The sequence below is a fragment of the Artemia franciscana genome, chromosome 5 (assembly GCF_032884065.1).
Source record: "Artemia franciscana chromosome 5, ASM3288406v1, whole genome shotgun sequence".
In the NCBI taxonomy this organism is placed as follows: domain Eukaryota; kingdom Metazoa; phylum Arthropoda; class Branchiopoda; order Anostraca; family Artemiidae; genus Artemia; species Artemia franciscana.
Window position 1 is genome coordinate 347,230 of NC_088867.1, and position 24,654 is coordinate 371,883.

The window sequence follows — 24,654 nt, forward strand, 5'->3', positions numbered from 1 at the left end:
ACCATAGTATCTTGTAATGAGTCTGACCAACTTTTGTCTACTATAACATAATCCATAAGGTTTTTTGTTTTACCATCATATGAATATCATGTTAACTTATGGGATATTTTACGACCAAAACCATATTGGTTATAACTCGATAGTTATACCTACAAAATTGGAAAAAGTCTGTGGCCATCACTGTTTTCTTTTCCTACACAAAATTTACCTAGCACCTAAACCTATTTCTACCGACATGAAGGTTCAAATCTAATAGTAAAAATACCATATTTCTACCAGGGATCCTGTCTCTTTACTCCTGTAGCTGTAAGTAAAATTTATTTGAGTTACTACTATCTATGTCAGGTTGTTCAACAGGGGCATTGAGCAATTGAGCAAATGAGCAATTATTATTCTCTTATTAATACCTTCCCATCCTAAGCAAGACTTGGCAGCTTCCCTATTCATAATGAGCCCTACTCCCTGTCTATGTACCCCGTTCTTCCTACCTGAAAAAACAAATTTTATATCACATAATTTCACGCTTCTTACCTCGGGGATATGAGTTTCTGAAACTTTTAATATTTACAGTTTAAATCCTCTGAATTCGTCAGTTAAATTACGATAGTCATTTGACGTCATAACAATCCAAGTTCCAAATCTCATGTTCTTTGAATCATTAAAATTAATTTTGCCTCAGGAAAAGCAATGATCCCGCATACCAGTGATAGCCACGGATCAATATATTTTATCAAACATATATCGAAGCACTTAAGCCGGCTTTGAACCGGACAGCAAGAAATCGCTTGGACCTCCAGTATGAGTGGAGGCTTTGTGCAATACTGGGTCCGTCTTTAGTGAACACATAGTTTTCAGCATTTGGTGATGTTCTTCTTTCAAAAAGAATCAAAATCCTGCACAGACAGTCCCAAGCATATTATCTCCGACTCATTGCATAGTAATACCTATAAATATTATGCTACAACGGGTAGGCAACCCATATAAGACAAATTAGCTATGAGGAGGTTTTTCACCCCATGCCCGTCAGAACAGACCAATCCCAGAAGAGTTATTCATTAATCAAAATCCCGTGCAAATTCTGTGTCTTGTACTAGGCTATAATCTGCTCGGGGGTTGCCACTCCTCGAGTGGGAATAGGGTTGACCAAAGCTCCCCTTTCATGCAGGTACCCCAAAAAGGTCAAGGCAGCCCTTTACAGAGGCATTTGTCCATAGATCGGGGTGTTACGCCCTACCGCAGTTGTCCTCCTATAGAGAATCCTCCCACGATGGCCTTCTGCGTCACCATGCAATTTAACTAATTATTGGGAGAATGGTATGTATTTCATCGGACTCGTGGACACTCTGGTGGGCCTTGTCAAGTGTACTTTTGAGGGGCCTTCTTCCTCCTCCGTCTGAATTTATGGCCCCAAGAAAGGGTACCCCAGTTTTTATTATGGACCCCCAGGGAAATGGTCCCCCTTGGTTCATAAGCAATAATCAGTTTCAAGTGTAGACAAATCAACGTACAAGTTTTATGAAGAGAAAATTCAACATGCAATAATTTTCACAAGCGAAAATCAGCAAGCAACTAGTTCCATGAACAAAACCAGTTTCACGATAAGAAAAATTAATGTAAATGTTTCACGAAGAGAAAAATGAACATATTTGCGAACAAAAATCAGCAATCAACAAGCCCAATGAACAAAATCAGTTTCACGAAGTGAGAAATCAATGTGCTAGTTTCACGAAGAGAAAAATCAATATGCAATAAGTTTCATGAACAAAACTCAACACGCAGCTAGTTCTGCGAACAAAAAGTCAGCATGCAGCAATTTCTATCAAGATGTGTCATGGAGGGATGACTTGCTGAAAAACTCGAGCCAATTTATTTAATGCATGATTTTTAACATGAAAATATCTGAAAAATGTCTTGGGAGTGTGGAGGGGTAGTCAAAGGCTCAGTAATAGTGTGACAAGGTGACGTGGTTTGGTATTGAGGGTGTCACATCAGGAATGGCTTTTGAAAACACAAATCAATGGACTTTAAGCATAATTTTATTAACTTACTCCAAGTGGTTTGATCCCATTCTTACCAGTATTAAATGAAAAAAACAAGTTTTTATTAAATGAAAGTAAGGAGCAATATTAAAACTTAAAACGAATAGAAATTACTCCGTATATTGAAAGGGACTTTTCCTCCTCAACGCCTCACTCTTTACGCTAAAGTTTGACTATTTCTCTTAACTCTATTTTTAAAACAAAAAGAAACTTTAGCGTAAAGAGCGGGGCGTTGAGGAGGAAAAGCCCCTTTCATATACGGAGTAATTTCTGTTCGTTTTAAGTTTTAATGTTGCTCCTTACTTTCATTTAAAAAACTTATTTTTTTATTCAATTACTGGATGTTTTTGAATTAATGTGTGTTTTGATCTTGGCTCTCCGCACATAAATAGTTAAAAAAAATTGTAAATTAATTAATTGCAATTAATCGGAATATTATGAAAAAGGGAGCAAGGGAGGAGACCTAGTTGCCCTCCAATTTTTGGATTACTTAAAATAGCAACTAGAACCTTTAATTTTTTACAAACGTTTTCATTGGTAAAAAATATACGTAACTTTCGAATTAACTTACGTAACGAACTTTTACATTCGTATGTTTTTATTGCGTTTATGAGGGGGTCCAACTGTCGTCGATACCTCGGTCTTTACACTAAAGCTAAAATCTTGTCCCAGTTCCTTAAGAATGACCTCTGAATCACAAATGCCGCAGAATAAATAATTGAAATTACTAAAAATACTTTAGCGTAAAGAGTGAGGTATAACGAGGAGGTAAACCCCTCATATGCGTAATAATTTTTGTTCGTTTTAAGTTTTAATGCTGCTCCTTACTTTCAGTAGAAAAACTTTTCATATTTTTATCCTTGTTTTTTCAAATAATGCTAGAAAATCCTGCGCCCTTTCATTGAAATTTTCTTCCCTCATGAGAAGTTTCTTCATGGAAATATACTCCCACGTAACCCCACCTCCTCAACCCTCCCCCTAAACCAAACGGATCCCACTGAAAACATCTGTATACTTCCCAGTAATCATTACTATATGTAAACACAGGTCAAAGTTTGTAACTTGCAGCCCCTCCCACGGGGACTGCAGGGGAGTAAGTCGTCCCTAAAGACATAGTTATTAGGTTTCTCAACTATGGTGAATAAAATGGCTATCTCAGAATTTTTATCCGGGGAATTTTGGGACAAAATGAGCGTGGTAGGGGGCCTAGGTGCCCTTCAATTTTTGTTGTCACTTAGAAAGGGCACTAGAACTTTTAATTTCCGTAAGAATGAGCCCTTTCGTGGCATTCTAAGACTACTCAGTCCATACGATTACCCCTGGGAAAAAACAAAAAAACAAACAAACAAACAAAAAAACAAACAAATAAACACGCATCCGTGATCTGTCTTCTGGCAAAAAATGCGAAATTGCACGTTTTTGTAGATAGGAGCTTGAAACTTCCACAATGAGGTTCTCTGATACGCTGAATCTGGTGGTGTGATTTTCGTCAAGATTGTATGACTTTTAAGGGGTGTTCCCCCTATTTTCTGAAATGAGGTAAATTTTCTCAAGCTCGTAACTTTCGATAGGTATAACTGATCTTGATGAAACATATATTTAAAATCAACATTAAAATGCGATTCGTTTGATGTAGCTATTGATATCAAAATTCTATTTTTTAGAGTTTCGGTTACTATTGAGCCGGGTCGCTCCTTACTAAAGTTCGTTACCGCGAACTGTTTGATGAGCAACACGAAAAAATCCATTGCGCTGATTTCGGAATGCATCTTATCTTAGTAGTAGTATTTTCAGCTATTATTTTTTTTATTTATATTTAGTGAAATTATTTTTTTTTTCTCATCCAGGATTTGACGGTGCAAAGGCTCAATAGTAACCGAGACTATAAAAACTGAATTGTTGATACTAGTAGATATATCAAAAGAATCAATTTATTAGCAACTTGCAAATATTCAAGTTTCATTAAGTTTAGTCTTACCTATCAAAGACTACGAGCCTGAGAGAACTTAACGGGTTTTCAAAAAAAGGGGAAACACCCCCTAGCAGTCATAGATTCCTAATGAAAATTATGCCATTATATTCAGAATATCAGAGAACCTGTTTTAGTGGTTTCCAGGTCCTATCCACAAAAGTGTAGAATTTTGTATTTTTTGCAACAAGAAAGATCACGGATGCGTTTTTATTTATTTTTATTTGTTTTGCTTCTATTAGGGGTATTTGTATCGACCCAATAGTCCTAGAACCTTGAGAGATGCCTCATTTTAAAAGAAATTAAAAATTTCAGTGCCCTATTTAAGTGACCAAAAATATTGGGGGGGGGCTAAACCCACTTCAACGCCTTTTTTTTCTCAAAGTTGTCTGACCAAATTTTAATATGACCATTTTGTTCAGCATAGTTGAAAGACCGCATATATTATGCCTTTAGAGATATTAAGACCCCCTACAGTCTCTAGGGAAAGGTTATTAAATTACAAAATTTGTCCATTATTTTTGTATAGTATTTGTTATTCGGAACTATGCATATATTTTTCTGTGGGGATGGGGGAGAATTTTTTGCTGGTGGGATTTTCTAAGGGGATAACTTTAGATGGGTAGGGAAGCTTCCAGGGAATTATTTTTCAGAGGAAATTTTACATTTGGGTAATTTGTCAGAATTTCTACACGAAATTCTTCTTATATCTTGCTTTCTCTTTGCCAACTGAATTTCGGAAATGTTAAGGATAATCGTCTGGGGTAAATTTTCACCCGGATTTAATTGTCAAGAGAATAAATACTTGGAGAGGAGGGAGTTTTCCAGTGAGTTGTAACCAGATTTCCTAGCAATATTTAAAACAAAACGATCTGAAATTAAATGAAAAACAAGTTTTTTCAACTGAAAGAAAGGAAAACCATTAAAAAAATGAATATTAATTATTACGTACACGTTGGGTTTGCTCCTCCTCTGCACCTCACTCCTTACGCTAAGGTTTGAATTCTGTCCAAACTCTTCAAGAGCAACTCCCAAACACAATGCTTGTGTAGTTAGACCATAAGAAACTTTTTTTATAAAACATATTAAGACCCACTGAATGACCCACTGAAACCAATATGATATTTTTCATAATTGGTAAGTCAAACTCATTTATTGTTTTGTCACTCCTACTTACAGTTTGTTACCATGAACTGTTTGATGAGACATTATTAGTTCCTAGGTCAGGGAAGCTTAAATCTGACAATACCTAGTTTTGAAATTCATTTAAGCCAAAAATAAGTTATCAACAGTTATTTTTGAAAAGCTGACCAAGTGAGGTCAAGGTAAATAACCAGTAACAGCGTGTAATTCGAAGGGTTCAATTTGTCCGTCCTATACAGTAATGAAAGTTCAGAACTAATTAAGTATAGTCCAAGACCCAGGCTCCATCCAGTATTTCATTGAGCTTCGAATTAAAACTCAATGAAGCGTACATTGTAGCACCCTTTAGAAGTACTGTGAAGCCATCATATATCTTATTTCTATAAGTAGCCTGAGCTAAATAGATTATTATAAAGTACTTTTATATTACATTATATTGTTCCAGCTTATGGACTGTAATTAGTTCTGATTACATTCTATAAAAGTAGGATCAAAACTGATCCTGTTCAGGTAATTAGCTGAACCAAAATAAAATAGGAAGATTTGCGGCATTAATTTATTTTAACAAGAGACACATCGCTGCCTCGGCATTGCACTCAGAAAGGGCTTAAATAGACTAGAATTAAGATCCTATAAAGACGATACGTAAGTATTCTAGGTGGTCTGAATGCGTTAACTACGAATTCACGAAAGGTTTTCAAAGGGGAAGTAAGTGCCTTAGAAAGCAAAGTGAGGTGAATAATCGAGCAATTAAGAATATATCTATTAAGAATATATCTTGTTTTTGATTTTCAGTTTAAAAAAAATTAGATATATTTCAGATTTTTTGTTAGATCTCTGCTAAAGTGTAAAATACCAAAGATGTCCTATTTTTGTAAAAGTAAAGTGGCAATACAGTGGTACAAGTCAAAAGCTAAAGGATTAGTAAACCTTTCCTAATCAAGAAAAAATTTAATTCTATATTAAAGTTTCAGTTTTTTCGATAAAATTTAATGTTTCTACTAACTGAGAATAGAAGAAAACTGACTTCCAAAATGGAATAATATTAAATTGTGTAAAAGGATCAAATGACCAGAAAATCCGACCCCCTCTACCTTAAAATCATGTCTAGCGATATATATGCTGCTAACAAGCAAAATATTTAATTTTTTATTTTATTCACTTACATCATTGAAAGAGAGCTGGATTGATCTACCTTAAGAAAGGATCTATAGATATGCAAGAATATTGACTTTTTTACGGTAGGTTGTAGATTCATGTTTGATTTAAAATGTTTTAAAGATCATTGAAGTTGATTGATGGTTTATTTTCCAGATTCGTTACTAATATGGAAAAGTTTGTAAATGGTGGCAAAATAATTTTGTCGAAACTAGTTCGGACAAGAGACATTAGTTCGGTCCAGGAAGATATTCTAGTTCAAAGTAATATTGGAAAACTAGAGGTAAGAGTGCTTAAAATTTAAATGAGAGAAACAACAGTAAAACCAAGTTCCAGTTTAAGCTCAGAATTTTAAATGCTGTTAAAAATATTGAAATTAAATTTATTTGAAAGCTAAGCTGTAACTTTAAACAAAAAGCCTGTGTCCGTACTTATAAGAAAACTCACAACAAACTCTCTATTCACAGGACTTTTATCTATAAAAACTCTCATAAATCTCCGCGAGGACACTCTTCACCACATAACTTAAATGTTTGGGCTATAGTAATTTTTGTTTGTTTGAAAGTGAATTGTAGTCCCGGCGAACTGTATAATTAAAAATCTGTTTTGAGGGATGTAAGTAACGTTATATAAATGCCTCTGAGTGCTATGTACTCCCTTTGAATCTCAGTACAGGAGTTCGTTTCAGTTACAGGATGGTGCATGCAGCCATCCTCCTTCAGCCTTCTCTGGGGCCTTTTCCAGGATCACGTGCTGTTGTTTACATATGAAAATTCCTAAGACCATGTCAATAATGTGCGATGTTTACTTTTGCGAATTTAAATGAGTTTGATTTATTTTTTGAGGTTGAAGTCACCAGTTTGGGTAGAGCTTATGTGAAACGTGTTTTAGTCCACTTATCTCAGTATTGTAAGAGAATTCAGACTCTCAACACTGTGAATATTGAATTCTATTCTAAGAAAGCACATTTTTGGTATTGCATATGAGCGCTCTTACTCTGTTTAAAGTTGAAGGTGCTAGCAGAAGTGAAATAAAATCAAGAGTACCCAAAATTGCAGTAGATATTACAATTGGTTGTCTGCTAACCGTTGAAGGGGAAAAGATGTTTGCAAGATATGTTATATCATTGAGCAAATTCAAGGGGCAGTGAGTCCCTGTATTTTGAAATTCAAGTCAAGTTACCATGAAGACATTAGCCAATTGGAGCCAAAGCCAAGACATGTAGTCTCAGTGGGAGGCAAAGCTGACATAAGACTTTTTCATAATTGTATAAAAAAATGGTGTCATTTTCACAAGTTTTTAGATGTTTTTCATCATCCATCCATCCATCCTAAGGTAGAGCTAAGGTAGATGGCCATAGAACTAAGAGGCAATCCAGATTTTTGGTTTGACTCCTGACAAAAATTTCGACTGCACTTGTATGCAAAAGGGCGGGCTGAATTACCCTGACTCAAAGGAGAAGAAGTTACCTAGACCTTATAGGCTTGCCCACTTAGAGTCTCAGGCAGCTTAAACGTGTTCTAGGATGTACACATAACAAGAGACCTATAGCCAAGTCCAATGGACTCGCAGGTAGACAGAGAGACCTATAGCTATCCAAATGTTTTGGTAATGGCATGGGCAAGCGGTGGAAGTAGCTATGACTGTCAGGTTAGACACATACTTGCTCGTTAGCTTGTGTTGAGGCTTGCCAACCTAGATTCAAAGGAAGGTTGAACAAGTTTTGAAATTGACATATGACCTTTAAATGCTTGGAATCTCAGGCAAACAAGGGCCCAGTACAAAGCCTAACAGGGCTTATACGCCTGCCTGGAGTGTCGGGTCAGGCTTAGCACCAAATTTATATGCCAAGAGTTATAAGTCAAAAGTAGTTTTCCTAGTGTTTCGGTAAACGGCTTGCGCAAACGGAAGTAGTAGCTATGACTCTCGAATCGGACCAATACTTGTGTGCTATCTTTAGGAGATGTACGCCCACCTTTAGTCTCAGGCAGGTAAGGCAAATTTTAGAATTGACACATGACCGTTAAGTCACTACCAAATTCAGGCAAATAGGCGTCCACTCCAAATCCTAGCAAGACTAACGTGCCTTCTTACAGTGTCAGGCCTGGTTTAGCACCCATTTCATAAGCTCAGAGAGTTGGGCTAATAAGAAATAAACGAAATATTGAGTTTCTCGAAACTCCTTTGAACTTGGAAACCGACAAGTATTCATAGCTTAAGATGGGGCTCCACCTGCCTAGGGTGTTAGGTGAGTACCCAAATTCACAAGCTAAGACATTTGCGCTAGCAAAAAATTAATTGAAAATTGGTTGACCAACAAGTTGCCTGGAAATGACTATAAATGGAATTTACATATACCTAGAATATTAATGGATCAAATTCATTGGTGAGATATGCTGAAGTTAATACTTTGAAGCAATATGTAAAGAAACAGTGACGATGTTACTATTGCTTAATTTAAAAATATAAATGTTTAGTAATCAAAAACTAGGTTACCATTCCTCTCTTTAGGGAACCAATAGGTGACGAAAGGGTACTTAAGGAACAGCGAATTTTCGTTTTTTAGCCTTGTTAGTTTAGTTTTTGTCACTAGTGAGAGTCTCAGGATTAAAAACAGATATTGTTTTAGAGAAAAACATGCAGATTCTTGCAACTTTGGAAAAATGCTTAAATCTAAATCATCATTTTCAAAAGTTATAAGCAAAAACGAAAATATTCTCTCAGAGAATGCTTGACAATATCCTGAAAGATGTGTCTCCATCTTTGGATGATTGTATGATGCTTTTACGTCACGGGTCAAACGCATTTATTCAATTAATTGACATACTAAACGAAATAATACAAAACTATATTATGAGTTTACTCTTGAACACTACACTGACATTTTAGTTTTCCAATGTTGACTTAGGATTCTACCCAAACAAATTTTTCAGTCTCTGTTTTCTGTGACAACAAAAAACAAATTGACAATTTAAACAAATCCTGTCCAAAACGTTTAACTGACTTAAAGGGTGAGGCCACTCGATTACTCATCCTATTTATTTCAAGAAGTAAAAGGAACATCTTCTTTTTTTCGATCGCAAGTTAGTTTCTTTTTGGTAATGAGAGAGTCAACACTGAAAAGATGTACAACACACGTCCAATATGTTTGTATACATTGGGCACCTGGTTATCCTGTGAGAATTACATTACTGTTGATGAAGACAAAAATGGTAGAATATTGATAGACAAAAAATATGGACAAAAAACTGGATAGAAAATATACAGTAAAAATAAAAGACAGTAATTCCTTTCTTCGTAAGGCTTATGAATCTCACACATAAGGTTTCCTATGCTCCAATTTCTCACTATGATAAATGCGGTCAATAGGAAAACACTTCCCACGGTATGATTGGAAGAAACCTCAAACATAATTTATGTTTATTTATAAGAGAATGGTATCGTCGTGGCTCAAAATTATTTTGGGAGGTAGAATCTGGCCTATGCTTCAAATGTTGGAAAATCAAGATAGTATGGTTTCAGCGACACCAGTTTGAAGACAATGGCTACTATGATTATAAACCTACTCATTTTTATTTGGCTTTAACAGAAAGTATTCATTCATATCAAAATACCATTGTGACACTGTTTCAAATAAGAAAATTAAAACCCGTAAATTTTAAAATATGAATCAAAATAGTATTGCCGACTTTTACTAGGAGGTATAATAAAAATGAAGCTACATTGTATATACCTAATTGTGACCCTACTTTGCACACCAAGATCAGTAAAAGTTAAACCCCAACGATCTGTCATAGCTATTTTTAGATGATCAAATGTACGTGGAAGAAGAAATCTAAGAGATGAAGACACAGACTTTTATTGTACACATACTTTTTTAGTTAATAAATTAATTCGGAAACATTATTAAAATACTTAATTCTTATGGCATTGAAATCAATATTATACTGATAGGAAAAGGTATTTTCACTTTGAAGTCATTTAGTCAAGCATATTCTACATAAATACTTGGACATTTACTGTAAGCATAACCTCGACATCGAAAAATAAAATATAGTAATGTATAAAACCACAGCTTCAGGTTAATAGATCGTGTCTTCACGTCCTTTTTTAAATAATCATAGATTCCCTACTTTGCTTGAGTAAGTTTTAGATTTGGGGGCTTAGAATGCATATGACAGAATGAGAAGATTGAAAACTTCTATATCCTTTGTTATTAGAAATATACATTTCCAATGACCCGTCTTTACCGTCTTTGGGTTACTTTTAACAATGATAATGGTGGTGCTAGCATTATGAATATGTTCAAGGTTATTCCGAGGGCACGGTGATGTATTAGAGCATGTGTGGGTCAAAGTTGAATCTATTTATTATTTATTTTTGTTCAAGGTGGCTGATAGAATACTGCCATTGTGGATGATTTACTAGTAGTTTTCAAATTAATTTTGTGAGATTAATGCTCTGTTCTCCAGCAATTGCTCTGAAAAGGTAAACTCTAAGCGTACAGTGCTTGTTTGCATAAAACTCATATCCTGAGTACCAGACAAGTTCAATACAATGATACCATGAGTTTTGCACACATTGTATCGGTTATACAATTTTCAAATAGTTGTGAATCTCGATCTAGAGATTGTATTGTCAAACCATATAGGGTACTTTAGGATTTATCAAAGGATTAATAGTTGAGTGGTATTCCATTTACTTTACACACACTAGAGTAAATTCCATACACTTTCCATTTGTGTAGGGAACTTGTCTATTATCCTTTAGCACAAGCACTTATTAAAAAAGCCAAAACAATTTTTGAAGGAATTTCACCATAGTTAGATGAAGATTCAGTGCAGGTAGGAACCTGTTGCAATATGCTTTGATTTGTAGTTATGTGAGGACCGTGGAGTTTGATATTATTTCTACTTGTTCTTAATTTTTTCAATTGTGAAAGCAACAAAATCAGTACAAGTTGTTTTTGTATATGAAGTATTACCGAAGTGAGAGAGACTCTTGCATGAGGCAGAGTGGCAAATACCTTCACAAAATAAGATCGGACGGGGAAGTTGTAACTTTATGTTAATCTTAACATTGGCAGGCATCTATTCTGGTTCATTAAATATTTCATGATTATATGACGATTATATGATTATATTCCTAGATTAATAGTGATGTGTTCCTTTTCAGGTTAATGTTCCTTTTTACAGCTTAAATCATAATTGTTTCAAAGGAATAACAATTCCCATAAAGTGGAGACTCCGGGAGAGTCTCCCTTAAATTGTGGGGATTAGGTGAACGGGGACTGACGCTTCCCTTGTTTATTTGGGTAAACATCAGCGTGGTAACACTCTTTTTGGATTAATTCATACTTGAAATGCCGTTCAAACCTCAATTAATTCAGTGACTTGTATTAATTCAGTGACTATTCGTTTCTTTAAAAAAAAACATATTACGATTTAAAAGTATTACGATCTACTGACCTAAATTCAGGTATTTAATTACATTTCACGTATGAATTACATTTCAGTCGTTAATGAGCATTTGTCGCAGGTACATAGAAACCAGTTATTTTTCCCCAATGAATGTGTCTGGACTTCTAAATTAGCATAATGTCGAGTGAGAAAGAAAAACTTGTGCATAATACTTTGCTAAATTCTTTATCGCGACCACTCCAAGCAAACAAGACTGATTAAATTTGTGAAAAGGCAGAAGGATTTTATGACAAGGATACGATTATAAAAGATAAGGATACACTTTGGCGCTATTCGAATACTTCGATTCTCAAGATTGATCGCCAAAAGATTGCCAATAATTTGTTAAAAAGCTGAAACAGTTCCAGTTATGCGAGACTAACTGGATCAAATTGCCGAAACTCGTAATTTTCGATCCTACGGAGGTCCCAATTACGCCTGGTGAATTGAGCACTATTGTTACTTTAAAAGTGACAGAAATCTCCGATATTTTTAAGGACTTCATTGAAAGTGAGAAAAAAGCCACTGCAGCTAAGAAACTTGCTACATCCATGAATCAATTAGTCACTCCACCGGCCAAGCCTTCCTATGCAGTGATTCTCATGAAGCATCCCATAGACCTTAAAAAGCCTGACTCCCAAAAAACATATCTGGAGCATGTATGTGGAGAAGCTAGTGGCAATATAATTGAGCTTCGTCCCAGTAGAGACACATGGAAAGTAGTCACAAAGGATAAAAGTGGTGCCGAGTCAATTATGTCACGCATAGGGAATAACCCTGAAGTCGAGCCTAAACTCCAATGACCTTCCTTTTTCAGTATTATCCGTTATGTTCCTGAAGACCTTAACAAAAATGGCCTATGTTTGACATTGCCAACTGTTTGAAAGCTACTCAAATCCGAAAAACCCGTTTGTCTAAGCTTCCTTTTGATTCTAAGGAGGACCTCGGGTCTTCTATTTGCTCTCAAACCATTATAGGGTACAAAAGACTCCCTATTAGTGTATTTCAACGCTTGCCACCCCATAACTTCTCTTGCCAGTAATACGGTCATTTTGCGTCTGCATGCTCAGGTACCCGAAAGTGTTCCAGGTGTGATGAGGCTGGCTATTCCAAAACCAAAGATAATTCTTGTACCAAGGTACTTAAGTGTGCTCTTTGGAACTAGTCCATCCACCCACGTTACAGTTTTAAGTGCCCTGTCACATAGTCTCTTCTAAAGAATTCCAGTGCCTGAAAAAACCTTAAAAATTGTATCGTGGAACATCAACGGGAAAGTTCTATCGAAACATCAATTACTTTCTGAACTTTGCTTGCTGTTTGACATGGTGAGTCTCCAGGAACACTTCTTGTCAAGCGATAGTCGTCAACTGTTGGAGTTCACGTCTGTATACGATCTGCTTTTCCACCATGCTAAGTCCCATCTTGATACACCTTCAGGCTATTTGACCATGATGATACGGAAAGACCTACTTGGTAATCTAGTTGCTAATTCAGACAGTTTCCTTGCGGTTAAAGTTTCGACTGTGGTCATATTCATAGTTTTTTTTCCTACTAACTATCTGAATGATATATCTTAGAGGAAGTTCTCTCTCACATGTACATCTACTTCCAAGCTAGTATCAAAATACGAAGATGAAGGCCTAAGTTATCTCCTGTTTGAGGACTTTAACTGTAAACTACCTGACCCTTAAAACAATAGATCTCAGATCGTACTCCATGCTTGTCCAAGTCTCACATTTGTTGGAAATGATTTTACATACATCCACCAATCTGGCTCCGTGTCTCAGTTGGAGTATTTCTACCATTCTTCTATTATTAAATCCTCATCTGCTACTTCGGTTCTTCTTGATTACTCCGTATCTTACCACATGCCGATTTGTAATACTTTTCAAATAAAGCCCTTGCCGCAAACTTCACCCACAAATTCTCCACCTAAATTGTTGTAGAGCCTCAACTGCGAAACTGCTAACATTTATTCGTACCAGAGTTCATATGACTCCATCCTGTCAAAGATCCGAATTCCTTTCGCACTTCTGGGTTGTCCTAACATGACAGTAGACTCGGAAAAAACTATCCTACTAAACATCTACTGTTCTGAGATAATGCATGCTATTCATACAGCTGATAAAGCAGCAGTTCCTGTCCGCAAAATTCGCCACGGCATGACAGTGCGTAACTGGTGGAATAATCCTAATCTCCTAGCCACATGTGATTCAGCAAAACTATGGCTACAATTATGGGCAGATTGTGGGAAGCCGCACTCTGGAGTAGTCAAAGCTGTTTGTATTTACACAAAAAGTAAACTTTACAAAGTCTTCGCACAGCATAAGGCTAACGAAATTGCCCGTTCCAGCGAGATTGTCGATTATTCGCCTCCTGCTTTATGGCGTCTTCGAGTTAAGAACAAACCTTCCAATGGCCCATCCTAAATGCCCGAAAAAGACTGGTGTGACTACTTCACTGACCAGTTTTAAGCCCCTAATTCCTACCTAGAAAACACCTTTTGCCAGGTCCTCGATAAGGAACTCCAGTTTGCAGTTAAGGATATTGGCTTCCTGGTAACCCCGTCTTTGATGCGTTCCAAGATTGTTGAGCTAAAAAAAGAAATCTAAGGGCATCGATGGTATATCTGGCACTTATTAAGCTTTTCCAGCAATCTTCTTCTAGAGCACCTTTCTCTGCTATTTCAAATGATTGTTATTACTGGCATCGTTCCAGATAGCTTTAGTAATGGATTGGTCAATTCTATTCTCAAAAATGGTAAACCAGCTGACCAGTGCGCTTCATATCGTCCGATCCCTCTTTCAACTACTTTTTGTAAGCTGTTTGAATCCCTTATTTTTGATGAAATTGCTCTTCGATGCACTACTCAGGACGATCAGTTTAGGTTCAAAAGGCATTCAGGACGGGAGCACGTTCATAGTGTTCTTGCAAATCTTCTTGTCGATGCAGATAAAAATGGTGATCTTCTCGTCTTTGGAGCGATTGATGTTAGTTGAGCCTTTGATTCTGGTATCTATGGCCATATCCTGCTCAAAGCCTTTCAGTGAGGTGTTTCCTTTTGCATCATTTCCTCTGTCTACAGTAGGTACAATAAGCTCTCGGCTGTCTTCCTGATCCCCTCTTCACCCGGCACTTTTCGTTCTAAAGAAATGCTGAGTGTCAAGAAAGGCATGCATCAAGGGGCAAAACTTCATCATCACTGTTTAGTAGCCATATCATCGAAGCTCAACAAGTAATAAGGCCATCGTGCTTTTTCTGTGGGATAAATTTATCGCTGCTGAACTTCGCTGATGACATCTTCATGTTTCTCGCTCGATATCTTTATTTCAACAATATTACGACTCACTTGCAGTGGCATACGAGCAGATCGGACTTTCCTTCAGTGAATCTAAAACAGAGCTTCTTTTCTTCAATGGTTCAAAAATGAGCTTTCAATTAACCTCTTGGTTAAAATTGGCGACACTCCGATTAAGCCCTGTGAATCCCGCACGTATCTTGGCCTCCCTATTGCTTCTACGTTGAAGGACATACGACAAACTAGCACTGACAAACTACTTCTGTTCCCGTCTACGAGCTTCTTACGGATTACTATTTGCCAATAAGTATCGTTTCAACCGTCTTCTTCTTGCTTGGCTATACAAGGCCCTACTACCCTTTATCTGCTTAGTCTGGCTCCCTTTTGGAAAATATTCACAGCTACCGAAAAGAAAGCCGTTTGTAGTGCAATCTACATATATATAAAGTTTCCCCTGCGTCTCCCTCAGTGGCACAGCAATAGCGACGTCTCCATGAAATACAAGGTAACCAACCTTTCCATGGCCATAGGAAGAAGAATCTACAAATTCAGTGCCAATGTCTTAAGAGCCAACCACCCAGGGACTAGTGCTATTTTATAATGTCTGCAGTTAAAGTGTATTTAATTTTATTTCTTTTTTGAACTACGTCGTTTTGTTTTTTGACGGGTAATAAATTAATAAGAGTAATTATCACTCTTTTTTAAGGCAAAGCGAAACGATTTTGATAGTTAATTAATGATGTGGTCACCAATGCCTTTGGCATGGGAATTGCACCAGCGGACACTAAATTCCTACCGTAAATTTAAATTTTTAAGACTTATAATTTAAATGAGGGAGCTTTGTAATAGCTGAAGCGTAAAGAAAAAACTTATCCCAATGTATGCGAAAATTTCTGGATCTTAAGTTCTTAGCTGGTAGAATGCCCTCACCAAGACCAAAACGGTCACTTTGGGTCCATTTTTGGAACACTTTCTGGTTATTCCATCTTTAAGTGGTAGAAAACCCTCAACATATTGAAACATCACTGTGCCCCTCAGTAAATTTTCTGACTAATAATATATTCTCATTCAGCCTAAGATGAATTCATTTTTCAGGATGAAATCAAAGGTTTTTCAATGTGCTAGTAAGTTCTCACGATTTTTAGGTTCACATACCTACACTAGCATCATTTCATTGGGCCTGCATTGCAAACATATTATGGCCACCGTATTAAAATCAATATTATTTTTCTTATTCGTTGTTGTTTGTTTGCATTTTTGCCAGTTTTAGTGCAACCATGTTATATCTCATGTTATAGCTCATATCAACCATGCGATTAACCAAAGTCTGAATTTGGCCCTTTGTGGACTTGTGATAGAGATTTATTTTTGATAAAATAGCTTATTGTCACCTGAAACCGTCTCTCTGGACTGGTACCCTTGACGGCCGCCACAGTGTATCGAGTGATGCTTTAACTTTAACTCTCTATGGAATCTTGAAAGAAATATCAAACAAAAGTAGTTTTTTTTTAACCGCCATTTATTATATTTTGAGGCCTCACTTATAACCCAACCTATATCTGGATTGGAAATAAATTTCCAATTGAGTCTGGCTCTTTGGAAAGCTCATAAGAAATCCATTCCCAGTGTTTCACGTGGACGTAGCACTCACTGAATATATCCCGCTTTTTATTTTTGAATTCTCCTTCTTCATACTATGTATTATATTGCAAAATTACAACACTAATCTTTAAATGCTCATTATCCCTGTCAAAGTCATCTAAATAAAATTCGGAGAAGCTATACCAATAGGTCTAAACCCCACACTAAAATCTCCCTTGCGTTCACTCTCCGTCGTGCCCGTGCGTGGATTGTCTTCAAATTGAGACAGTGGAAACCATATTTTATCAAAGTAGGCCCCTTGACATGATGCTAGTGTAGATATGTTAGCCTATAGAATGATGAGAACTTATTAGCCCATTGAAATAATTTTGATTTCATCCTTAACAAGAAATTTAAGTTAGGCTGAAAAAGAATAAATTTTTAGTCTGAAAATGTCTTGCGAGGGAAAAGCGATACTTCGGATATGTTCAGGGTCTTTTACCACTTAAGGGTGTAATGACCAGAAAGTATTCCAAAAATGGACCCTAAGTGGTCGTTTGATCTTGGTGATGGTATTCTACCAGCTAAGAATTTAAGAGCCAAAAACTATCACGTACAAGGGGGTAAGTAGCCCCCTTTGCGCTTCAGCTTTTAAAAAGTTCTCCCATTAAAATCATGAGTCTAACAAAATTTGACTTAAGGAGGTAATGTTAGTGTCCACTGGTGTAGCTCCCATTACTTATTATCTAATTCTGACCGATCTGAAATATTTTTCGATTCACTACCCGGAGGATTCCATCTTGCTGATAAAGATCTTCTATTTACTTATATTCACAATCGTGGTGGTCTTACTTCCAACCTTGATCATGTAATTGTATCAGATTCAACTCTACTTTCATCAATAGTTCATTTGGACGACTCTAAGATCGACGACGATCATTTACCAATCACGTGCCAAATATCTTGCTCCATGGCGAACTCTATGCAACGTAACTCTCCCAAGTGGTTCTCAAAGTTAAATTGGGAAAATACCAATGCTCCACTTTATGTATTGACATTGTCCCAGTTATTATCCTCTATTAAAGTGCCTTTCCACTTATTGCAAACATCTGTATGTACAACTTCAACTCAGATAGATATCAACTCGTATTATCAACAAATAGTGTGCTGTCTAAGGTCTACTGCTAAAAAAGCTGTACCCTCCAAGTGTGTACGAACGGGTACTCGCAATCCCTTTTGGAAAGTTGATCCTAAAGTGAAGATGGCTAAACAAAAAGCTAAGTTCTTGCTCCGTATGTGGATAGCCTATGATCGTCCTTCTTCTGGTTCAGTACATCTAATAAAACAGAAAACGAAGGGAGACTACAAATATTCCCTACGTAGAGCGAAATTGAATGCCTGGGATGGTCCTTGTGACAAGAAATCCTGGGATTGTGTTATAAACAGTGTAAAGTGTTCACCTCCAATTAGTTCGTCTCTTCGGCTATGTGACTTTGTTTCACATCATAAAAATATTTTGCTTTCATTAAATATTAATCTCCAAAATCATTTTACAAAGCTTGTCAACTCAATCCTCCCAGTTCGAAACAAACTATCTCATGTGTTATCGGTGGAATCTGGTGTTATACTCCGAGCTCTTAAGCAAGTCAATAAGTCTGAGTCTCTCGATAGTGATGGTCTTTGCTTCAAGGTTTTTGCTTATGATTGTCCTGAACTGCTGAAGCATTTGCAATTACTGTTTCAGATGAGTTTGGCACAGTTCGTTGTGCCAGATAGTTTTTTGTCCGGTTGTATATCTCCCATAGTCAAGAGGGGTAAGGACCCCAGGGCTTGCTCTAATTACCGTCCTATAACTATGTTTTGTTTTGTTAGTAAGCTATTTGAATATGTACCGGCCATTAACTCCAAGTGCAATTTTACACCCTTCCAGGTTGGTTTTAGAAAAGGTAGGGGCTGCGTTCAAGCACACCATATTGTGGGTCGGCTAATGAAACAAGCTGTTGCTCAAAAAAGTCCCCTGTATTGTTTGACTGTTGACATATCTAGTGCTTTTGACAATGTAATTCATTCTATTGCTTTGTTTTCTCTAGAAGCCTCAGGTGTTAACCTTTCTATTGTTTCCGTGCTTAAGTATTGAAGTGGAATGGTAATGTAGGGGAGTATATTCCTGTTAAAAAAGGCGTTAGGCAAGGTGCCGTGTTATCCCCGAGCATATTTAAATGTGTTTTATCTTTGTGTCTCCAACGTCTTCAACCGTCAATTTTTTACAATGATAACTTAGGCATTAGTCACGTTGCATATGCTGATGATGTTTTGCTTCTTAGCCCGACAAAACATAGTCTAATTACTAACTTTTACCGGCTTTCAGCTGCACTATCCACAGTAGCTCTTTCAGTTAGTGCCTCTAAATGTGAGTTTTTGTGTTTTGGGAGTCCTCCACCAGCATCACCTCTTTGCTTGGGTTCTTCAACTTTACCATGTTCAGCAAGTATTAAATGGTTGGGTCTCTCTTTTTCCACGTCACTTTCATCTACTTCGTCCGCTACTACGTCCAGCGTGTTGAAAAGTATGCAGGTTGGATACGCGAAAATTTCACCAAATCGTGGTCGGTATAACCAAAAAGGACTATGCCGTCTTTATCCTAGTTTTTGTGCCCCTGCCGTTTTTATCTTTCTGGTTTTGCTTTCCTCCTTCGCAAGAAGGATACAAAGAAAATACGCTCAGGATATTTTAAGTATTGCAAGTATTTGCTGCGTCTGCCTCGGTGGTATCGGAATCATACAGTCGTTTCTAAATTTGACATCGTTGATACGCCCTCGCGACTGAAACATTTATCTAAAGATATATCTCTTAAAACTCGGCAAATGATTGGTGTTTTTGACCCTCTTTGGCCATTTTTTGAATTGAGGTAATTTACTTATGTTGTATGCTGTTATGCTGCTATGTTATTTATGTTGTTATGTTTTTTGTCTTATTTTTTCTTTTTTTGTGTGTTTACTCCACAATTTAATGTACTTTGTGGGTTATAAATAAATTATTATTATTATTATATTATAAAAATTGGTGAGCACATGAAGATGGTGAGCGCAAAAATGAGTGACAATTGTTATTCCCTTGAAACAATTTTGATTTTAAGCTATAAAAGAGAATATTAAGCTGAAAAGGAATATATTATTAAGCTAAAAAGTAAAGTATTTTTATTAATCAAGGGACTAAGGTCCTCAAATTCCCTTCTCAGAGGCAGGTATATGGCCCCCTTTCAACAATAAAACTCTACTAAAATACTGTTGATACAGTTAGGCTTTCTTTAAAAAAACAAAGGGTAAAATTCAAGTTGCCCCTTATATAAACAAAAAACATCCCCCCTGAAAGCTCATTAGCGATAAATATCTCAAATTGAATCTAAAAAACAGATTATTTTCAAAACAATGAGTTATTCTCTAAAAGAATGGATTAGCAATGCAAAAACACATTAAGTTTCTAGCTTTAAAGTATGGTGAAAAGTTTATTTTTTTGGAGCCTAGGGAACTCCTCAAAGCCCCTCAAAACTATTAAGAGGGGCCTGGTTTTTCCCTTTATTGCCCTGAAAAGAATACGTTATTTTAGCTATTTCTTTCAAAGTCAGTATCAGCATCGAGCAAAGGGACTGTGTGTAATGGTCTGTAACTTTAGTTATTAGTGTGGAGGTGTTTGCCTCCTCCATACAAGCCTTTTAGGCTTTTTGGGATAGATAGGGAATTGTTCTGAGTTTTCTTAAATTGAAATTATATTTTAGTGTTCATGAAGTAAAAAAAAAAAACTGTTAAAGAAATATCTTATTTTGATCATTTAAGAAAATCGGAAATTAGTTTTCATAAGAATAAGACGAATATGGCTAAAATATATCTTGTTTTCATAGAAATATGCTAAAATTTAAGAAACGTTGAAATTTGTTTTCGGAAATAACTCACACCGATTGCGCTCCACCCACCTTAACGGGACCCACACGCAGGAAAAATGTGGCAATGATATGAGACCATGGAGAGAAAACATTATTAAATGATGCGTAGCCCCTTTACTCTAAGTGGTATTTAAACTTTAATTTGGGATTAAAGGGGCCTCCTCCTCAACCATAGAAAGGTGGTTACGCCAAAAATTAATTATTTAACATAAAATTCGAATTAACAAATATCGCACCCCGTAAATATTTTCTTTGCCTTTATCTGCGTTTTTATTTTTTCTCTGATATACTATAGTAAAGAAAAAACATACTGTTCTTTAAACATAATCTTCACTTGAGCTACAAAAGTTTTACACAACAGTATTTAAATGCAATAAGAAAAATAGTCTTAAAACAAAATAAATTTCTAGAAGCCTCGTGTAACCGAAAATTTGCTTTCAAATGACTGCATGGCCCCTATATAGGAGCAAGGGCGTTACATATTAATGCTTTACTATGCTCAAAAAGAAACCTGTCCAATTTTCTGCATAGAATCCTAGCTAAAATGCAATCAATTTAACCATCATCTCTTAATTTTGGCAAAACTAATACGCTTTTTGTTTGAATTTCTTCCCCTTTTTCACAATTAACTAACAACTAATAACTTACGCTCCCCCTTCCTTGCCCCCTTGTTTGAATAGACATTTGCTAGTTAAATTAGATCTAATCGCATTTCCATATGAAAATTAGTTTCATAACCCCCTCCAACCCCCTCAAAAATCAAAGATTCAGCATAAATATAATTTAATTTATTTTTTACTTTATTTGACGTAAAGATTTAAGCAAAGACCATCTAACTGTGTAGACATTAGCAGGTGTTAAAAGCAACTCTTTTCGTACAATTATTTAACTCTCTAATTGGTGAGTGGTGTAATTACAGGTTTGACCCAAAGAGCTATTTATGAAATTTTTCCCTGCTGATGGAACAGCAGAAAAGTGATATAATATGGAACATGAATTTCATAGTAAAGGATGCAAGAAAATTAGATATATTTACAAGCAGTTTAGCTACATAATAGCACGAGGGGGGCAGGTTTTGACTTGGTATTTTTGTATCATAAATTAAGCTAACTCAAATTTGAATATGTCACCCATTTTTTGTGGGGGGATGGGGGTATCCTTAATACCATAGAGGCTTAATTGCATATAAGTAGATATCCAATTCGTTTTTTTTAATTTCTATGTGTGTTTGCATCAATATCTAATATACGAAGAATAACCATTTATACCATATAACCATTATAAAATATAACCATTAGATAAGACATTATCTAATATAATAATGTCACCCATTTTTTGTGGGGGGGATGGGGGTATCCTTAATACCATAGAGGCTTACTTGCATATAAGTAGATATCCAATTCGTTTTTTAGATTTCTATGGGTGTTTGCATCAATATTTAATTTAAGAATGATAAAGCTTCCTCTAGCAGAGGGTTTTTATAGTCCATAGTGAACGATAGAAAATTATCCAGTCCCACTAGAAGAATAACAGGGCATTGTGTAACGGGAAACCTTTGTTCCTTGAACATCATAGAGGATCACGTTATGCTTTACTTCTTATTCCTGGAAATAGCGGAATATCCTTTTTCTACCAAGAACAAAGGGCACAAAAGGCACGATGTGTGAAGCAGAAAAATATTAGGCTATGGCCACTTTAGACTATGTCCCTACTTGGGCAAGAGTTCTGAAGGTTTTTCCATTTACCCTTAGGTTTTTCAAACAACCAAAAACTATGATGTTATGTCTACATGCGCACCTTGATTTTGCTTATGTAAAGAAGCAATACCTATTACATAATGGGCTCCTGCGACTTCAATAATTTTTCTATCAGAATTTCTCCAGATCGAGATTCGAAGGGATATGGGGATGGTTAAACGCATTGGGGCATCACTACTATTAATGGTAACATCCAAAAACGGCAAACCATGGCCGTTAGAAACGATTGGAAGTGAAGCCCGACCTACTTGTTTGTCAAGGATCAAGTTCACAAAGAAAAGTTTTTTTCTTATATCCAAACCGATGAAATAACAAAAAAGTAATTTATTACTGCAGTATGTACATATTTAAAACAATAATTAAAAGAGATGAAAAAATTCTTTAGCCAAAGTTTTTATTCTACTGATGATGGATTAACCTTCGAACTTGACCTTTAATATTTAATTAAATAAAAAACAAGTTTTTTTCTACCGAAAATATCGAGCGACATCAAAACTTAAAACGAATAGAAAGTATTTCGTATTTGAAAGGGGCGGTCCCCTCCAAAACGTATCGCTCTTTACGTTAAAGTTTTTTATTGTTTTAAAAATACAGCTGTGAGAAAGAGTAGAACCTTAGCGTAAAAAGCGAGGTTTTGAAGAGAGAACAGTCCGTTTCATATACGGAATAATATCTGTTCGTTTACGTTTTAATGTCACTCCTTACTTTCAATAGAAAAAACTTTTTTTTATATTTTATTTCTGATTATTTTTTAAATAATGCCAGAAAATCTGACCCCACCTCCATGGAAAAACCCCCTCACCAAAGAAATTTAATCCCGATGAACAATCATCCCGGACAAAAATTCTTAACCTCTCTGCGCGTAAAATTGAGAGGGAAAATAAAAGGCAAGACATATAAAAATAATTTTTTAAAAGAATTCTGGCAAATTCCCCCAGCGTATAATTTCCCCTGACAAGTTCACTCACTGGAAACTTCCCTCCGCATGGAAAAATCCCTCTTGGAAAACCCCCAGCAGAAAATTTTTCCCCACCTCCCACCCGAAAATGTATGCATGCATCCCAATAACAAATATTATGCGCAAGCAACTGGCAAACAATTCAATCACGATGACAATTTACCCAGGACAATAACTCTTAACCACTCTGCGCGTAAAACTGTCGCGGAAAAGAAAAAGCCAGACATATAATAAGAACTTTGTAAAGGACTTCTGGCAAATTCCCACAGCATATAATTTCCCCTGACAGGTTCACTCAGTGGAAACTTCTCTCCCCATGGAAAATTCTCCCTTGGAAAACCCCCAGCTGAAATTTTTCATATTTTTCTTTTGGTTGTTGTTACATATATGAGGGAGTTGCCCTATCCTCAGTACCTCGCTCTTCACGCTAAAATGCTTGTGAATTTGTAAAAAGCTTATTAATTAAACGGTCCTTGTTTTTGAAATTACTATAAAACAGTTTAGCGTAAAGAGCGAGAAATTGACGAGGGGGCGAACCCCCTATATACTTAATAATTTGTACATGTTTCAAGTCTTAGCGTTCTCCTCACTTTCAGTAGAAAACCTCTTTTTTTAAATTTAATTTCTGATTGTTTTGGTAAATAATGCTGGGATATCTAGTGTTCCTTTCATGGAAATTTTCTTCCGCCATCGAAAAATTTCTCCATAAGAAGATCCTCCTGTGTAACTCTCTCCCTCTGACCCCCCACCAGACAAAAACCTGAAAATGTCCGTATATTACCTAATAACCAATACTATATGTAAACGATGGGCAAAGTTCAGTTCTTACAGCCCTGCCCCCGGGGACTGTGGGGGATCGAATCTTCCACAAAGACATAGTTATCAGATTTTTCGACTAAGTCGAACAACCTGGCAATCTCAAAATTTTTATTCGGTGACTCTGGAAAAATATGGACGTGAGAGGATGCCTAGCTGCCCACCAATTTCTTGTTTTACATTACAGAGAAACTAGAACTTTTAATTTCCGTTTGAATGAGTCATCTTGCGACATTCTAGGGCCACTGGGTCGTTACGATCAGAAGTTCCGCAGCTGATGGCTTCTCTCTAGAAGTCCCGCAGCGGATGGCTTCTTAGTCTTTCTAGTAAATACATTCTTACGAATGAAAATTAAATTCAAAGGCAAATAATAGAGTTCAATTTGGTAGAGTGTTGTATGTTTGATACTATAAAGACAATTGGAAAAATATCCAACACAAAAAACAGCAGATATGTAGAATATAGTTACAGCATCAACAGACTTAAAACCTCAAGTTAGATGATAAAATTCTTCAGCCAAATATTTTTTTCTCTCG

The 24,654-nt window shown here is 36.2% G+C and overlaps 1 protein-coding gene across 4 annotated transcripts in view; it reads left to right on the forward strand.

Annotated features, from left to right (window-relative positions):
* Positions 1-24,654, forward strand: part of LOC136026833 (solute carrier family 7 member 14-like) — a 334,289-nt gene that overhangs the window by 116,059 nt on the left and 193,576 nt on the right. For all 4 annotated transcript variants that reach the window (XM_065703537.1, XM_065703540.1, XM_065703539.1 and 1 more), the window contains exon 2: positions 6,466-6,592. In XM_065703537.1, the coding sequence (XP_065559609.1) occupies positions 6,466-6,592 (127 nt within the window). The remainder of the gene's footprint in view (positions 1-6,465; positions 6,593-24,654) is intronic.